The sequence below is a fragment of the Acanthochromis polyacanthus genome, chromosome 22, assembly GCF_021347895.1.
Source record: "Acanthochromis polyacanthus isolate Apoly-LR-REF ecotype Palm Island chromosome 22, KAUST_Apoly_ChrSc, whole genome shotgun sequence".
Classification (NCBI taxonomy): Eukaryota; Metazoa; Chordata; class Actinopteri; family Pomacentridae; genus Acanthochromis; species Acanthochromis polyacanthus.
In genome coordinates this window covers 5431763-5446289 of record NC_067134.1, presented here as the reverse complement: position 1 = coordinate 5446289, position 14527 = coordinate 5431763, and the positions used below count along the sequence as shown (strand labels likewise).

Genomic DNA, 14527 nt, shown 5'->3' with positions numbered 1-14527 from the left:
TAATGTGAAATAAAATTTAATAATAAACATTTAAAATGTAAACTTTGAACACAAGATGCAGAACGAGAAGCAGAGCACGGCTTTATTCAGGAACACGTGATCAATAAGTACTGATCGATAACTACTGATCAATAAGCACTGATCGATAACTACTGATCAATAAGCACTGATCGATAACCACAGATCAATAAGCACTGATCGATAACCACAGATCAATCAGCTGATCAATAACTACTGATCAATAAGCACTGATCGATAACCACAGATCAATCAGCTGATCAATAACTACTGATCAATAAGCACTGATCGATAACTACTGATCAATAAGCACTGATCAATAACTACTGATCGATAACCACTGATTATTCATCAACCAGCTGATAAATAACAGTGCTGACAGTCTTGTTGCTATGGTAACATGTTGTATCGATGACTAATTGAACTGAGGATCACTTTTGGCAGCAGTCTGCCTCCATACACTCTGAATGGGGATCACTTTTTGGCAGCTCCAGCTCTGGCCCTGTTCAACCTGTCAATCACCAGGCGGTCGGAGGCGGAGCATCTGGAGAGGACCGCGCCCATCTCCGCCTCGTTCCGGCGCTCGATGGCGGCGTCTGCTGCCCCCTCCAGGTCACTGACAGGAAGAGGAAACGCAGAGTTACCTGACTGGCTCAACAGCCCCATGATGTCACAGGTGATGTCACAGGTGAGGTGTGTTACCTGACGGCCAGGTGAGCTTTGACCTTCTGCTCAGGTGTCACCTTGGAAACGTACTTCTTAGCTTCATACTTGTTGTTACACTTTATGCAAACTTCAACGAAGGCCTGGGGAGGAGACGGAGCTAAGACTCATGGGAAATGTAGTTTATGCACAATGTCTGGAGGGGGCAGGGCTAATCCTTACCAGGTAGCCAATAGGAGACTTTTTGCTCTTTGAGAACTTCTCTAACTCCTCCCACTCCTCCTTCTCTGCCAGAGACTTCAGCTTCAGCCACCAATATCTGCACAGGTAGGACAGGTGGACAGGTAAGACATTTTGACAGGTAGGACAGGTGGGCAGGTTGGACAGGTAGGACATTGAGGCAGGTAGGACAAGTAGGACATATAGACAGGTAGGGCAGGTAGGACAGGTAGGACATTTAGACAGTTGGACATTTAGACAGGTAGGACATTTAGACAGGTTGGATATTTAGACAGGTAGACAGGTAGACAGGTAGACAGGTAGGACAGATAGACAAGTAGGACAGGTAACAGATAGACAGGTGGACAGCGGAATGAGGTGAAACAGGTGAGTTTCCGGTTTAAAATGAGAGCGTGATGTCAGCCAATCAGAGCAGAGCGGTGACGTCATCGTCTCACCTCTTGTCAGGAACTCTGAAGTCTCTGTAGAGCTGCTCAGCCTGTTTGTGGAGCCCCAATGCCAGCAGAGCCTCCATGGTGGCCTAAAGACACAGGGGACATCAAGGGATAGCATGAGGGGACGTCAAGAGCGGACATCACGAGGGAACATCATGAGGGGACGCCATGAGGGGACAGCATGAGGGGACGTCATGAGGGGACATCACGAGGGAACATCATGAGGGGACGTCATGAGGGGACGTCAAGAGCGGACATCATGAGGGGACGTCATGAGGGGACGCCATGAGGGGACAGCATGAGGGGACGTCACGAGGGGACGTCACGAGGGGACGTCACGAGGGGACGTCAGGAGGGGACGCCATGAGGGGACAGCATGAGGGGACAGCATGAGGGGACAGCATGAGGGGACGTCATGAGGGGACGTCACGAGGGGACATCACGAGGGGACGTCACGAGGGGACGTCACGAGGGGACGTCACGAGGGGACGTCACGAGGGGACATCACGAGGGGACATCACACAGTAACTGTTTTAATATTAAAATGTGAACATGCAGGGGAGTGTTATTATATCGGTTCCATGTCGTTGTTTTTCACGGTAAAAATAACCGGAGCAGATGAATCCAGAGACTGTCTATGGATGAACCGAGGTGGTGATGTTCCAAATGGACTTTAACCTTGATGCGTTCTCACCAAGTACAAGAGAACAAACTTGCTTAGAACTTAGAACTGAGAATGGCCGAGCTGACGCTCCACCGCTGGAGGCCTCTAATTGGTTGCCACCAGGACGACACCTGACCTTACCTGTAGAGACAGTCCCAGAAGCCCCGCCCCTTTCTCGTCGTCCAGTTTGCGTTGGAAGCGGAGGAGACGCATCTCGTCCTCGGTGGCCTGAGGACCAATCAGACAGAAGCTCAGACAGTGATGTCACAGGACGTCCTCACCTGTCCACCAGGTGTTCAAACAACCGACGATACAAACCACAAATACTACTGACAAAGTACCAGAAATACTACTGACAAAGTACTAAAAATACTACTGACAAAGTACACTGACAGTCATTAAAAACTTTGAGACCATATTTTTCAACATAATTTTTATTCTGAAGCCCCAAACTGGATTTTCTTCATATGAATCATTTGTTTAGCATATTGGCATACAGAAACAAAAATCTAAAGTTTCAAGAATGATTTCAAAACAAAGAATTTCACAAAAGAAAACGGCACCTGCCAAACACAAAGTCACAACAGTCAATACCGAGTATGGCCTCCATTTGCTTGGATGCAGGCAGCAATCCGTCGGCGCATGCTTTGGACCAGGCTTCTGATTGTGGGTTGGGAACAGCCCATACGCCTGGATACATCACTGTAGCCCAAAGCGGCCTCCACCATACCCAGTGCCCGGAGACGTTGTTCATGTGATAGACGCAACATGATGCTGTTCACTGGACTAACAATGGTGGCCTTTTTTGGGCCTTTATATAGGCCTTCAAACCCATTCTCACATTGTGCAGATACTCACTGAGTATTGTTTGGTGTGTATTTGGTTCACTTTTGCAAAGTGACCAACCCATGTGCAATGAATCATGACAAAATGACAACTCATCATTATCTCCACTACCAGGGCACTAGATCATCAGTAAATCCACAAGGAATCATTACAACCCCCCTACAAGTAGAATTCTGCCTACATTTCTACCTCAAAGTTTATATTGACTGTCAGTATACTAAAAATACTACTGACAAAGTACTAAAATACTACTGACAAAGTACTAAAAAGGTAAATGTAGTACACAGTACATACTGTATACTGCAGGTCAATGTGGTACACAGTCTGTACTACTAGTGAATGCAGTACTTCATAACCTGCTGAGGTTCTCGTACTCCTGCTGGCAGCAACAGGCCTGAGGACTACTTCAGTACTTGATGTTTAATTTCCTGAGTACTTCTACTGCGTACGTTGTACATGAGTGTAGTCCTCAGTCCTGTTGTAGTACATGAGTGTACTTGTACTTCTAGGGATCAGTGACGTTTCCTGGACGTTACCTTGGCAGCAAACTCATTCTTGGCCTTGTTGTACTCGTCTACTGCACTCTGGAGGAGAGACAGACGGCTCTCTAACCTCTGCAGGGAGACAGGTAGAGACAGACAGGTGAGACAGACAGACAGACAGACAGGTAGAGACACACAGACAGGTAAAGACAGACAGGTAGAGACACACAGACAGGTAAAGACAGACAGGAGAGACAGACAAGTAGAGACAGACAGACAGGAGAGACAGACAGACAGGTAGAGACAGACAGGTGAGACAGACAGACAGGTAGAGACAGACAGGTGAGACATACAGACAGGTAGAGACAGGCAGACAGGTGAGACAGACAGACAGGTGAGACAGACAGACAGGTAGAGACAGACAGGTAGAGACAGACAGGTAGAGACAGACAGACAGGTGAGACAGACAGGTGAGACAGACAGACAGGTAGAGACAGACAGACAGGTGAGACAGACAGGTGAGACAGACAGACAGGTAGAGACAGACAGGTCGACACAGACAGACAGGTGAGACAGACAGGTGAGACAGACAGGTGAGACAGACAGGTGAGACAGACAGACAGGTAGAGACAGACAGACAGGTAGAGACAGACAGGTAGAGACAGACAGACAGGTAGAGACAGACAGGTGAGACAGACAGGTGAGACAGACAGACAGACAGGTAGAGACAGACAGGTAGAGACAGACAGGTAGAGACAGACAGACAGGTGAGACAGACAGGTGAGACAGACAGACAGGTGAGACAGACAGGTGAGACAGACAGACAGGTAGAGACAGACAGGTAGAGACAGACAGACAGGTAGAGACAGACAGACAGGTGAGACAGACAGACAGGTGAGACAGACAGGTGAGACAGACAGACAGGTAGAGACAGACAGGTGAGACAGACAGACAGACAGGTAGAGACAGACAGGTAGAGACAGTCAGGTGAGACAGACAGACAGACAGGTAGAGACAGACAGGTAGAGACAGTCAGGTGTTACCTTCTCCTTATAGCTGGCGGTTACGTAGTAGTTGGCCAGCTCCTGATGGTTGTCGTCCTGGTTGTAGAGATCCTTCAGAGTTTCTTGTTCCTGCAGCTTACAGAACTGACAAACAAACAAACGGATAAATAAACAAACAGATAAACAAAAAAATAACATGTTGGGGGGACAATCCAGAAGTGTTCACGTGTCCATGTTTCAACAGTTTATCAGGACATCGTGGGCTCCTCCGAAGGACTGTATGGGGGAGAAGCTATGATAAAGGTGTGTCTCCCTGTCTGTTGAGAGGGAGGAGCTATGATAAAGGTGTGTCTACCTGTCTGTAGAGGGGGAGGAGCTATGATAAATGTCTGTCTACCTGTCTGTAGAGGGGGAGGAGCTATGATGAAGGTGTGTCTACCTGTCTGTAGAGGGGGAGGAGCTATGATAAAGGTGTGTCTACCTGTCTGTAGAAGGGGAGGAGCTATGATAAAGGTGTGTCTACCTGTCTGTAGAAGGGGAGGAGTTATGATAAAGGTGTGTCTACCTGTCTGTAGAAGGGGAGGAGCTATGATAAAGGTGTGTCTACCTGTCTGTAGAGGGGGAGGAGCTATGATAAAGGTGTGTCTACCTGTCTGTAGAGGGGGAAGAGCTATGATAAAGGTGTGTCTACCTGTCTGTAGAGGGGGAGGAGCTATGATAAAGGTGTGTCTACCTGTCTGTAGAGGGGGAGGAGCTATGATAAATGTCTGTCTACCTGTCTGTAGAAGGGGAGGAGCTATGATAAAGGTGTGTCTACCTGTCTGTAGAGGGGGAGGAGCTATGATAAAGGTGTGTCTACCTGTCTGTAGAGGGGGAAGAGCTATGATAAAGGTGTGTCTACCTGTCTGTAGAGGGGGAAGAGCTATGATAAAGGTGTGTCTACCTGTCTGTAGAGGGGGAGGAGCTATGATAAAGGTGTGTCTACCTGTCTGTAGAAGGGGAGGAGCTATGATAAAGGTGTGTCTACCTGTCTGTAGAGGGGGAAGAGCTATGATAAAGGTGTGTCTACCTGTCTGTAGAGGGGGAGGAGCTATGATAAAGGTGTGTCTACCTGTCTGTAGAGGGGGAAGAGCTATGATAAAGGTGTGTCTACCTGTCTGTAGAAGGGGAGGAGCTATGATAAAGGTGTGTCTACCTGTCTGTAGAGGGGGAAGAGCTATGATAAAGGTGTGTCTACCTGTCTGTAGAGGGGGAGGAGCTATGATAAAGGTGTGTCTACCTGTCTGTAGAGGGGGAGGAGCTATGATAAAGGTGTGTCTACCTGTCTGTAGAGGGGGAAGAGCTATGATAAAGGTGTGTCTACCTGTCTGTAGAAGGGGAGGAGCTATGATAAAGGTGTGTCTACCTGTCTGTAGAGGGGGAGGAGCTATGATAAAGGTGTGTCTACCTGTCTGTAGAAGGGGAGGAGCTATGATAAAGGTGTGTCTACCTGTCTGTAGAGGGGGAGGAGCTATGATAAAGGTGTGTCTACCTGTCTGTAGAGGGGGAAGAGCTATGATAAAGGTGTGTCTACCTGTCTGTAGAAGGGGAGGAGCTATGATAAAGGTGTGTCTACCTGTCTGTAGAGGGGGAGGAGCTATGATAAAGGTGTGTCTACCTGTCTGTAGAGGCTCAAGGCGACCGGCTGGTTCCTTAGAGTCATGAAGAAGTCTCCTCTGTTCATTTCGTTCTTCAGGTAGTTCACCACCGTGTACACTGACAACACACACATCAGGATCAGTGTGACATCATGCGCATGGTGGGCAGGTAGGGGGCGGAGCTACCACACTCACCCAGGTCGGTGTCTCCGCTCTCCACGGCCTTGCTGAGAGCCAGCTGACTCCTCTTCATCTTCAGCAGCAGAGGAACCTGCTCTCCGGACCGAGCCTCGAAGTCCAGCAGCTGGGCACAGAGGCAGCGTGTCACATGACCTCCTGTGATGTCACCCAACGTACCTGTGTGATGTCACATCCCTACCTTGATGGCGAGCTCGGTGCGTCCACATTCGTACGCTTTGGCTGCGATGTCCGAGTACGAGACGCCAGGCGAGTCTCCCACCTTCACACACACCGCCCGGGCAATGGCCTCGTCTGATAGGTCCTTTTGCTGCACCTGGACACGCCCATAAACACGCACACAGGTGAGCCGGTCACGTGGCAACAGACAAGAGAGAGACAGACAGGTGAGAGAGGAGGTAAGACAGGTGGAGAGACAGGCGGGTAGACAGGTTACCTTGCATGACGCCCAGTGCTTGAGGACTCTGCTGACTCCCTGATAATCAGGAATCTTCAGGTAACGACAGATTTCAATCGCTAGCGGATAAAACTGTCGATACACCAACCTGAGAGAGAGACAGGTACAGACAGAGACAGGTGAGAGAGAGACAGGTACAGATAGAGACAGACAGGTCAAATGAAATGACTCACCTGTCGATAAGCACCTGTAAAGTCATCTGTTTGAATCTGAGGTCACAGGTCAAGGAATGGTTTCTATGGTAACACTGAACACAGCTACACTACGTTTCCCAGGATGCCCCGGGGCAGCGTGGAGGATACTGAGCGTGTGTGAGCGGCAGCCCCACGCTGCTCTCTCTGACGGCATTCAGCACACGCAGCTCTCTGCAGGTCGACACGAACTGGTCGGGACTGAAGTCTGTCAGGAAGCACTTCCCGAAGGACGCCGCCTGGAGGACGAGACACTTGCTGACACGCCACGCACACGCCAGGCTGTACACGCCAGGCTGTACTCGCAGCACACGTCAAGTCATACACATAGCACACGTCAGGTCATACACAGGTCATACACGCAGCACACGTCAGGTCATACACGCAGCACACGTCAGCTCTTACACGCAGCACACGTCAGCTCTTACACGCAGCACACGTCAGCTCTTACACGCAGCACACGTCAGGTCACGTCAAGTCATACACATAGCACACGTCAAGTCATACACGCAGCACACGTCAGGTCATACACGCAGCACACGTCAGGTCATACACGCAGCACACGTCAGGTCACGTCAAGTCATACACACAGCACACGTCAGGTCATACACGCAGCACACGTCAGGTCACGTCAAGTCATACACATAGCACACGTCAAGTCATACACGCAGCACACGTCAGGTCATACACGCAGCACACGTCAGGTCATACACACAGCACACGTCAGGTCATACACGCAGCACACGTCAGGTCACACACAGGTCATACACACAGCACACGTCAGGTCACACACAGGTCATACACGCAGCACACGTCAGGTCATACACACAGCACACGTCAGGTCATACACACAGCACACGTCAGGTCACACACAGGTCATACACGCAGCACACGTCAGGTCATACACGCAGCACACGTCAGGTCATACACGCAGCACACGTCAAGTCATACACGCAGCACACGCCAAGTCATACATGTGGCCCACAGCTGGTGGTTCTGGTTCCGTGTTCTCACCCTCATCAGGGATTTCTGCGTGTTGGTGTCGTACTCATGACCCGCTGCCTCCACACACTGTTTGACTGCTTCTCCCAGCATGCTTTGCTCCTTTATCTCCCTCAGGTACTCATCAGCCTTCTGACTCAGCTTCTGCTCAGACAGACAGACAGACAGGTGGTCAGACAGACAGACAGGTGATCATACAGAAAGACAGGTGATTAGACAGACAGGTAATCAGACAGACAGGTGGTCAGACAGACAGACAGGTAGTCAGACAGACAGGTGGACAGACAGACAGACAGGTAATCAGACAGACAGGTGATCAGACAGACAGGTGATCAGACAGACAGGTGATCAGACAGACAGGTGGACAGACAGACAGACAGGTAATCAGACAGACAGGTAATCAGACAGACAGGTGGTCAGACAGACAGACAGACAGGTAGTCAGACAGACAGGTGGACAGACAGACAGACAGGTGGTCAGACAGACAGGTGATTAGACAGACAGGTGGTCAGACAGACAGGTGATTAGACAGACAGGTGGTCAGACAGACAGACAGGTAGTCAGACAGACAGGTGATTAGACAGACAGACAGGTAATCAGACAGACAGGTGATCATACAGAAAGACAGGTGATTAGACAGACAGGTAATCAGACAGACAGGTGGTCAGACAGACAGACAGGTAGTCAGACAGACAGGTGGACAGACAGACAGACAGGTGGTCAGACAGACAGACAGGTGATTAGACAGACAGGTGGTCAGACAGACAGACAGGTAGTCAGACAGACAGGTGGACAGACAGACAGGTGGTCAGACAGACAGACAGGTAATCAGACAGACAGGTGGTCAGACAGACAGACAGGTAATCAGACAGACAGGTGGTCAGACAGACAGACAGGTTGTCAGACAGACAGGTGGACAGACAGACAGACAGGTGGTCAGACAGACAGACAGGTGATTAGACAGACAGGTAATCAGACAGACAGGTGGTCAGACAGACAGACAGGTAGTCAGACAGACAGGTGATTAGACAGACAGACAGGTAATCAGACAGACAGGTGGTCAGACAGACAGGTGGTCAGACAGACAGACAGGTCACCTCATACTCCCGGTGGGCCTCCAGCAGCAGAGCTCCAGGAGCCATGGATGCGATCTTGAAGATGTCCTGACAGACCAGAGGAACCTCTTGCAGCAGCTCCTGATTGGTCGAGCTGATGATGCGAACTCCGTCCAGTTCTCCAATCAGAACACACGGATCCTCGATGGGAAACCTGAGGTCAGGGTCAAGGATCAAACTCTACCTGCTGAAGAGGAGTGGAACCTGAGCAAGACTCAACAAGAACCTGGAGTTTAACCCAGGAGAACCCTGACAGGATCTGAGAGAACCTGAACAGACTCCAAAAGAACCCCAACAGGATGCAAGAGAACCTGAACAGACTCCAAGAGAACCCCGACAGGATCCCAGAGAACCTGAACAGACTTCAAGAGAACCCCGACAGGATCCCAGAGAACCTGAACTGGATCCAAGAGAACCTGAACAGGATCCAAGAAAACTAGGGGTGTAACAGTTCATGTGGTTGTATTCAACCGTTTCGGTACGGCATGTTCGGTTCGGTCCACTTGCGCATCGTTTCGGTTCATATTTCATATTATTTTCTCTTCAAATTTATGACTAGAGTGATCTAAGCGCTCCGTCGGGAACTAAAGCCCTTAACGTGTTTTCACACGGACGCTTTAGAGTGTCGGACACCACTTCTTGGTCGGACACCACTTCTTCCACTATCAAACCTGAGCTGGAAGACCCTCCAAGCTCACTACGCTCTCCTGTTTGGGAACATTTTGGTTTTCCTTTTACAGTTACCAATGGACAAAGACAAGTGGATAAAACCAAAGTTGTGTGTTGGCACTGTTCCACGGAGATCGGGTATGCTACAGGAAACACGTCTAATATGTTAACGCACTTAAAACGGCATCACCCGACAGTAAATGTTACATCAACAAGAAAGAAAACCAGCTTGGTGCAAACACCGATAACGTCTGCTTTTAAACAACCTCTAACACACGACTCGGACCGGGCCAAAGCAATAACACATAGCATTGGAGTTTTTATTGCCACGGGACTACGTTCTTATTCACGTTCTTTTTCTGCCTTTTTTGTACCGAAAATTAACCGAACCGAATACTGAAATTACATTTTAGTGTACCGTTACACCCCTAAAGAAAACCCTTTGAGAGCTCCAGAAAAACATTAACAGTAGGGCTGGGCAAAAAATCGATTTAATCGATTTATCGAATTTGTTGCTAAAAAAGATTTTTATTTTGCAAACTCGAGTTTTTCCCCCGCAGTTTTCCGGCATCTTTCGCTTTCCGTCCGCCCATTCCTCGTGGGCTTCCGTAGCGCGGTGTAACACAGCCCCCTTCCCCGTGGCAGCGGCAACATGTAACAGAGAACTCATTCAAAAGAAAGGCACAGCTAACACAATCATTTGGAACTGGTTCGGTTTTGCTGCTTCAGACGAACAACAGAAAAAGCCTCGCTGCAAAGTATTTTTAAAACTTCAGTGTACCGCCGGCGGTACACCTACTAATTTGCATAGGAATTTCAAGAATGTCCGAAGGCTCCAAACGCGATTATACAAACACTATACGTTGATGGAAAGCTTAGATTCTCATGAATCCGCCGGTATAAACCACTTTCAGATGCGATTACCACAGCGGGTGAGAAAAACACATTTGTCCAACAAACAACGAATATCCATCCATCCGTTCTCTGTACACGGCTTCAAAGCACACAGCGAGACTCACATTTCCGGGTTCATTATTACACACAGATGAAAATATTCCACAAAAAACGGCCATAATCCAACCTTTTACATCCAGACAACACAAGCCAGTAAACTATTTTGTCCAAAACATGTCCTGAAGTCGCTATAAAATCCACGAATCGATTCTTTTCAAGGAAATGCACCTCGCGGTGCGCGTCCAATATTCCCTGTATTTCTCGTCATATTTTTTATTTACAAATAGAATATTAGCGATTTTTTGTACTGAAAATGGCTGGAATTGACTGCAGCTGTTGAAATCGTTAGATGCAAGGTACGTTGTACGCAGTCACAAGTATTTCGCCGATGTGGCGCTGCCTCACCTGTAGAATACCACTCTGCAAAAGATCCGCAACGAGCTGGAGGAGGTGGCCGGACAATACAGCCGTACATGAGTCTCACAGCGCAACGACAGCTGGACCATGCACAGCATCTGCCTCCAGACAGCATATTTCCCCGATTACCACACCGGTGAAATAATTGCCCACGGATTAACAGATGCTCTCAGTTCCTGGGGAAATTGTTGAATTACAGAGCCTCATTAACTTGCGTCATTAACTTGTTCATTAAATTGTTTACATGCGTTTTTTTATTCTGAGGACAATTACAGCAATAAAGTTACTTTTGACAGTATATCTGATGTCTGCAGTAATTTTTAAGTGCATTGAAAGAAAAAATCGAAAATCGAATCGAAACTCGAATTTTTCTTTAAAAAATCGGAGATTTTTTTTTTAGACCAAATCGCCCACCCCTAATTGACAGGTACCAAAACTACCATGATTAAATCTTGGAGAACCATCAGAAGCTCCAAGCGAACCTTAAGGATCACCAGGAGAACCCTAAAGATCTGCAAGAGAACCCTAAAGATCTCCAGGAGAACCGCAAAGATCTCCAGGAGAACCCCAACAGGCTGGTCTGAAGGATACTGGATGGTGTCATTACAAACTCCAGCCACCAGGAGCAGTCTATCCCACATCAGAACCACAGATGGCTGCTGACTCTTTGGTCTGCGACACCTGGACAGGTAGACAGACAGACAGACAGGTAGACAGATGGGCAGACAGACAGGCAAACAGACAGACAGGTAGATAGACAAGTAGACAGACAGACAGGTAAAGAGGGAGACACACAGACAGACAGGTAGATAGACAGGTAGACAGACAGACAGGCAGACAGACAGGCAAACAGGCAGACAGGTAGATAGACAGGTAGACAGACAGGTAGACAGACAGACAGGTGGACCTACCAGACCATCTGTTTGGGGGGCGTCGTCTTCTTGGTGTCCACTTCACTCAGTTTCTCCTGCAGACACACCATCAACCTGTAAGTCATCTTGCCCCACCCCCTCAGCTAAGACACCTAAGGTCTGATTAGATGGGCAGCAGCTGCTCACCTGCAGGTTGGAGGTACCTGTCCACAGGTGTCCCGAGTCAGTGAAGAGGGCCAGGTACTTGTAACTGAAAGACACGGACATGGTGGACCACACTGCCAGCCTGAGGACTGAGACCTGGAGGGACCTGAGGACAGACAGACAGGTGGTTCAGACAGGTGGGCAGTCAGGTGACCACACCAGCCTCACCTATCACCTGTTCTGTCGCTAAGTGTCTCACCACAGCGGGTGCAGGACATGTTGTCCAGGATGTAGAGGTCCAGACCGTTGGACAGCAGGACTTTGGTCTGTCTGTCCTCTGAGTCAGGACCACCCAGCAGGATGGCTTCCCCTGGAGACCTGGGAGGGAGACAGACAGACAGGTAGGTAGGAGAGACGGACAGACAGACAGGTAGGTAGGAGAGACGGACAGACAGACAGGTAGGAGAGACGGACAGACAGACAGGTAGGAGAGACAGACAGAAAGACAGGTAGGAGAGACAGCTAGGTTAGTAGGAGAGAACAGACAGACAGACAGACAGATAGGAGAGACAGACAGACAGGTAGGAGAGACAGACAGGTGTTACCTGGGACTTCCAGGTAACCTGCGGAGCTTCAGTCATCAATGTTGGTTGCCAAGGTGAAGCGGGAGGAGCCTGTTACTATGGCGACACCTGTGCCATAAGGAGAGTGGAACACCTTGGCCTCCAACACCTGGGACTGGACCACTTCCTGTTTGGAACACGACACGAGTCAACGACTAGCGAGTGGTAAGTTAACGAGTCAACGACTAGCATGTGGTAGTTAACAAGTAGTTAACGAGTCAACGACTAGCGAGGATTAGTTAATGAGTCAACGACTAACTAGTGGTTAGTTAACAAGTCAACAACTAACTTGTGGTTAGTTAACAAGTCAACGATCGAGTGAGTGGTTAGTTAACGGAGTCAACGACTAGCATGTGGCTAGTTAACAAGTCAACAACTAGTGGTTAGTTAACATAGTCAAACGACTAGCGAGTGGTTAGTTAAAAGGTCAACAACTAACTAGTGGTTAGTTAACGATCAACGACTAGCATGTGACTAGTTAACAAGTAGTTAACGAGTCAACGACTAGCGAGTGATTAGTTAACGACGTCAACGACTAAATAGTGGTTAGTTAATGAGTCAACGACTGGCGAGTGGTTTAGTTAACGAGTCAACAACTAGGCGAGTGGTTAGTTAACAAGTCAACAACTAAACTAGTGGTTACAACTAACTAGTGGTTAGTTAACAAGTAAACGACTAATTAGTAGTTAGTTAACGAGTCAATGACTAACTAGTGGTTAGTTAACGAGTCAACGACTCGTGAGTGGTTAGTTAACAAGTCAACGACTAGCGAGTGGTTAGTTAACAAGTCAATGACTAGCGAGTGGTTAGTTAACAAGTCAACAACTAACTAGTGGTTAGTTAACGAGTGTCAACGACTAGCATGTGACAAGGTTTAACAAGTAGTTAACGAGTCAACGACTAGCGAGTGATTAGTTAACGTGTCAACGACTAAATAGGGGTTAGTTAATGATCAACGACTAGCGAGTGGTTAGTTAACGAGTCAAACGACTAGCAAGTGGTTAGTTAACAAGTCAACAACTAACTAGTGGTTAGTTAACAAGTAAACGACTAATTAGTGGTTAGTTAACAAGTCAACGACTTACTAGTGGTTAGTTAATGAGTCAACGACTAGTGATGTGGTTAGTTAACAAGTCAACAACTAACTAGTGGTTCGTTAACCAAGTCAACGACTAATTAGTGGTTAGTTAATGATAACAGACTAGTTACTAGTTAACAGATTAGTTGACTTAGAGACTAGACTGACCTGTCCCATACTGAAGTGTCTCTTGAAGGACCCGAACAGGTCGTAGATCAGAACAGATCCGTCCTCCTGAATGCACAACAGCTCATCACTGACCGTCCAACCCAGATGGACCACAGGACCACTCTTCCACTGGAGACAGGAGAGGCACAGGTTACAGACAGGGACAGGTTAGATACACAGACAGCTGTAGTGACAGACAGGTAGTGACCCCAGGACGGTCGTTAGAGACCAGACAGACGGGTTAAAGATCAGACAGAACGGGGTTAGAGACAGACGGGTTAGAGACAGACAGACGGGTTAGAGACAGAGCGGGTTAGAGACAGAGAGGTTAGAGACAGGACTGCTTACAGACAGACGGGCTAGAGAACAGACGGGGTTAGAGAGAGAGAGGTTAGAGACAGACAGGTTAGTGACAGACAGGTTAGTGACAGACGGGTTAGAGACAGATGAGAGACAGACAGACAGGTGAGAGACTGACAGTTTAGACAGACAGATGAGAGACAGACAGACAGGTGAGAGACAGACAAGTTAGACAGACAGGTTAACAGACAGGTGAGAGACAGACAGACAGTTTACAGACAGACAAGTAGAACCTACAGGGAAGCTGGCGATTCCGACTCCAGATGCAGAATAAATCTCCAACTGAGGACG

At 48.3% G+C, this 14527-nt stretch overlaps 1 protein-coding gene and 1 long non-coding RNA gene across 2 annotated transcripts; both read right to left on the bottom strand.

Moving 5' to 3' along the window:
* Positions 1-14527, bottom strand: LOC110971647 (VPS16 core subunit of CORVET and HOPS complexes; the record flags this gene model as incomplete). Its single annotated transcript, XM_051942326.1, is given in 24 exon segments — positions 1-634; positions 721-824; positions 904-1000; positions 1359-1441; positions 2161-2247; positions 3402-3479; positions 4391-4495; positions 6009-6106; positions 6184-6292; positions 6368-6502; positions 6623-6731; positions 6817-6852; positions 6946-7073; positions 7849-7980; positions 8934-9105; positions 11583-11672; positions 11903-11958; positions 12050-12130; positions 12132-12189; positions 12275-12342; positions 12345-12385; positions 12613-12757; positions 13877-14005; positions 14474-14527. Coding segments are annotated over 24 exon segments (2337 nt in total), but the record flags the coding sequence as incomplete, so codon positions are not given.
* On the bottom strand, positions 4507-5682 carry LOC127532096 (uncharacterized). The gene is made up of 5 exons (XR_007939350.1): positions 5589-5682; positions 5127-5210; positions 4917-5000; positions 4791-4874; positions 4507-4706 (listed from the first exon to the last, which is right to left on the bottom strand). It is a non-coding gene; the product is annotated as an uncharacterized LOC127532096 (long non-coding RNA).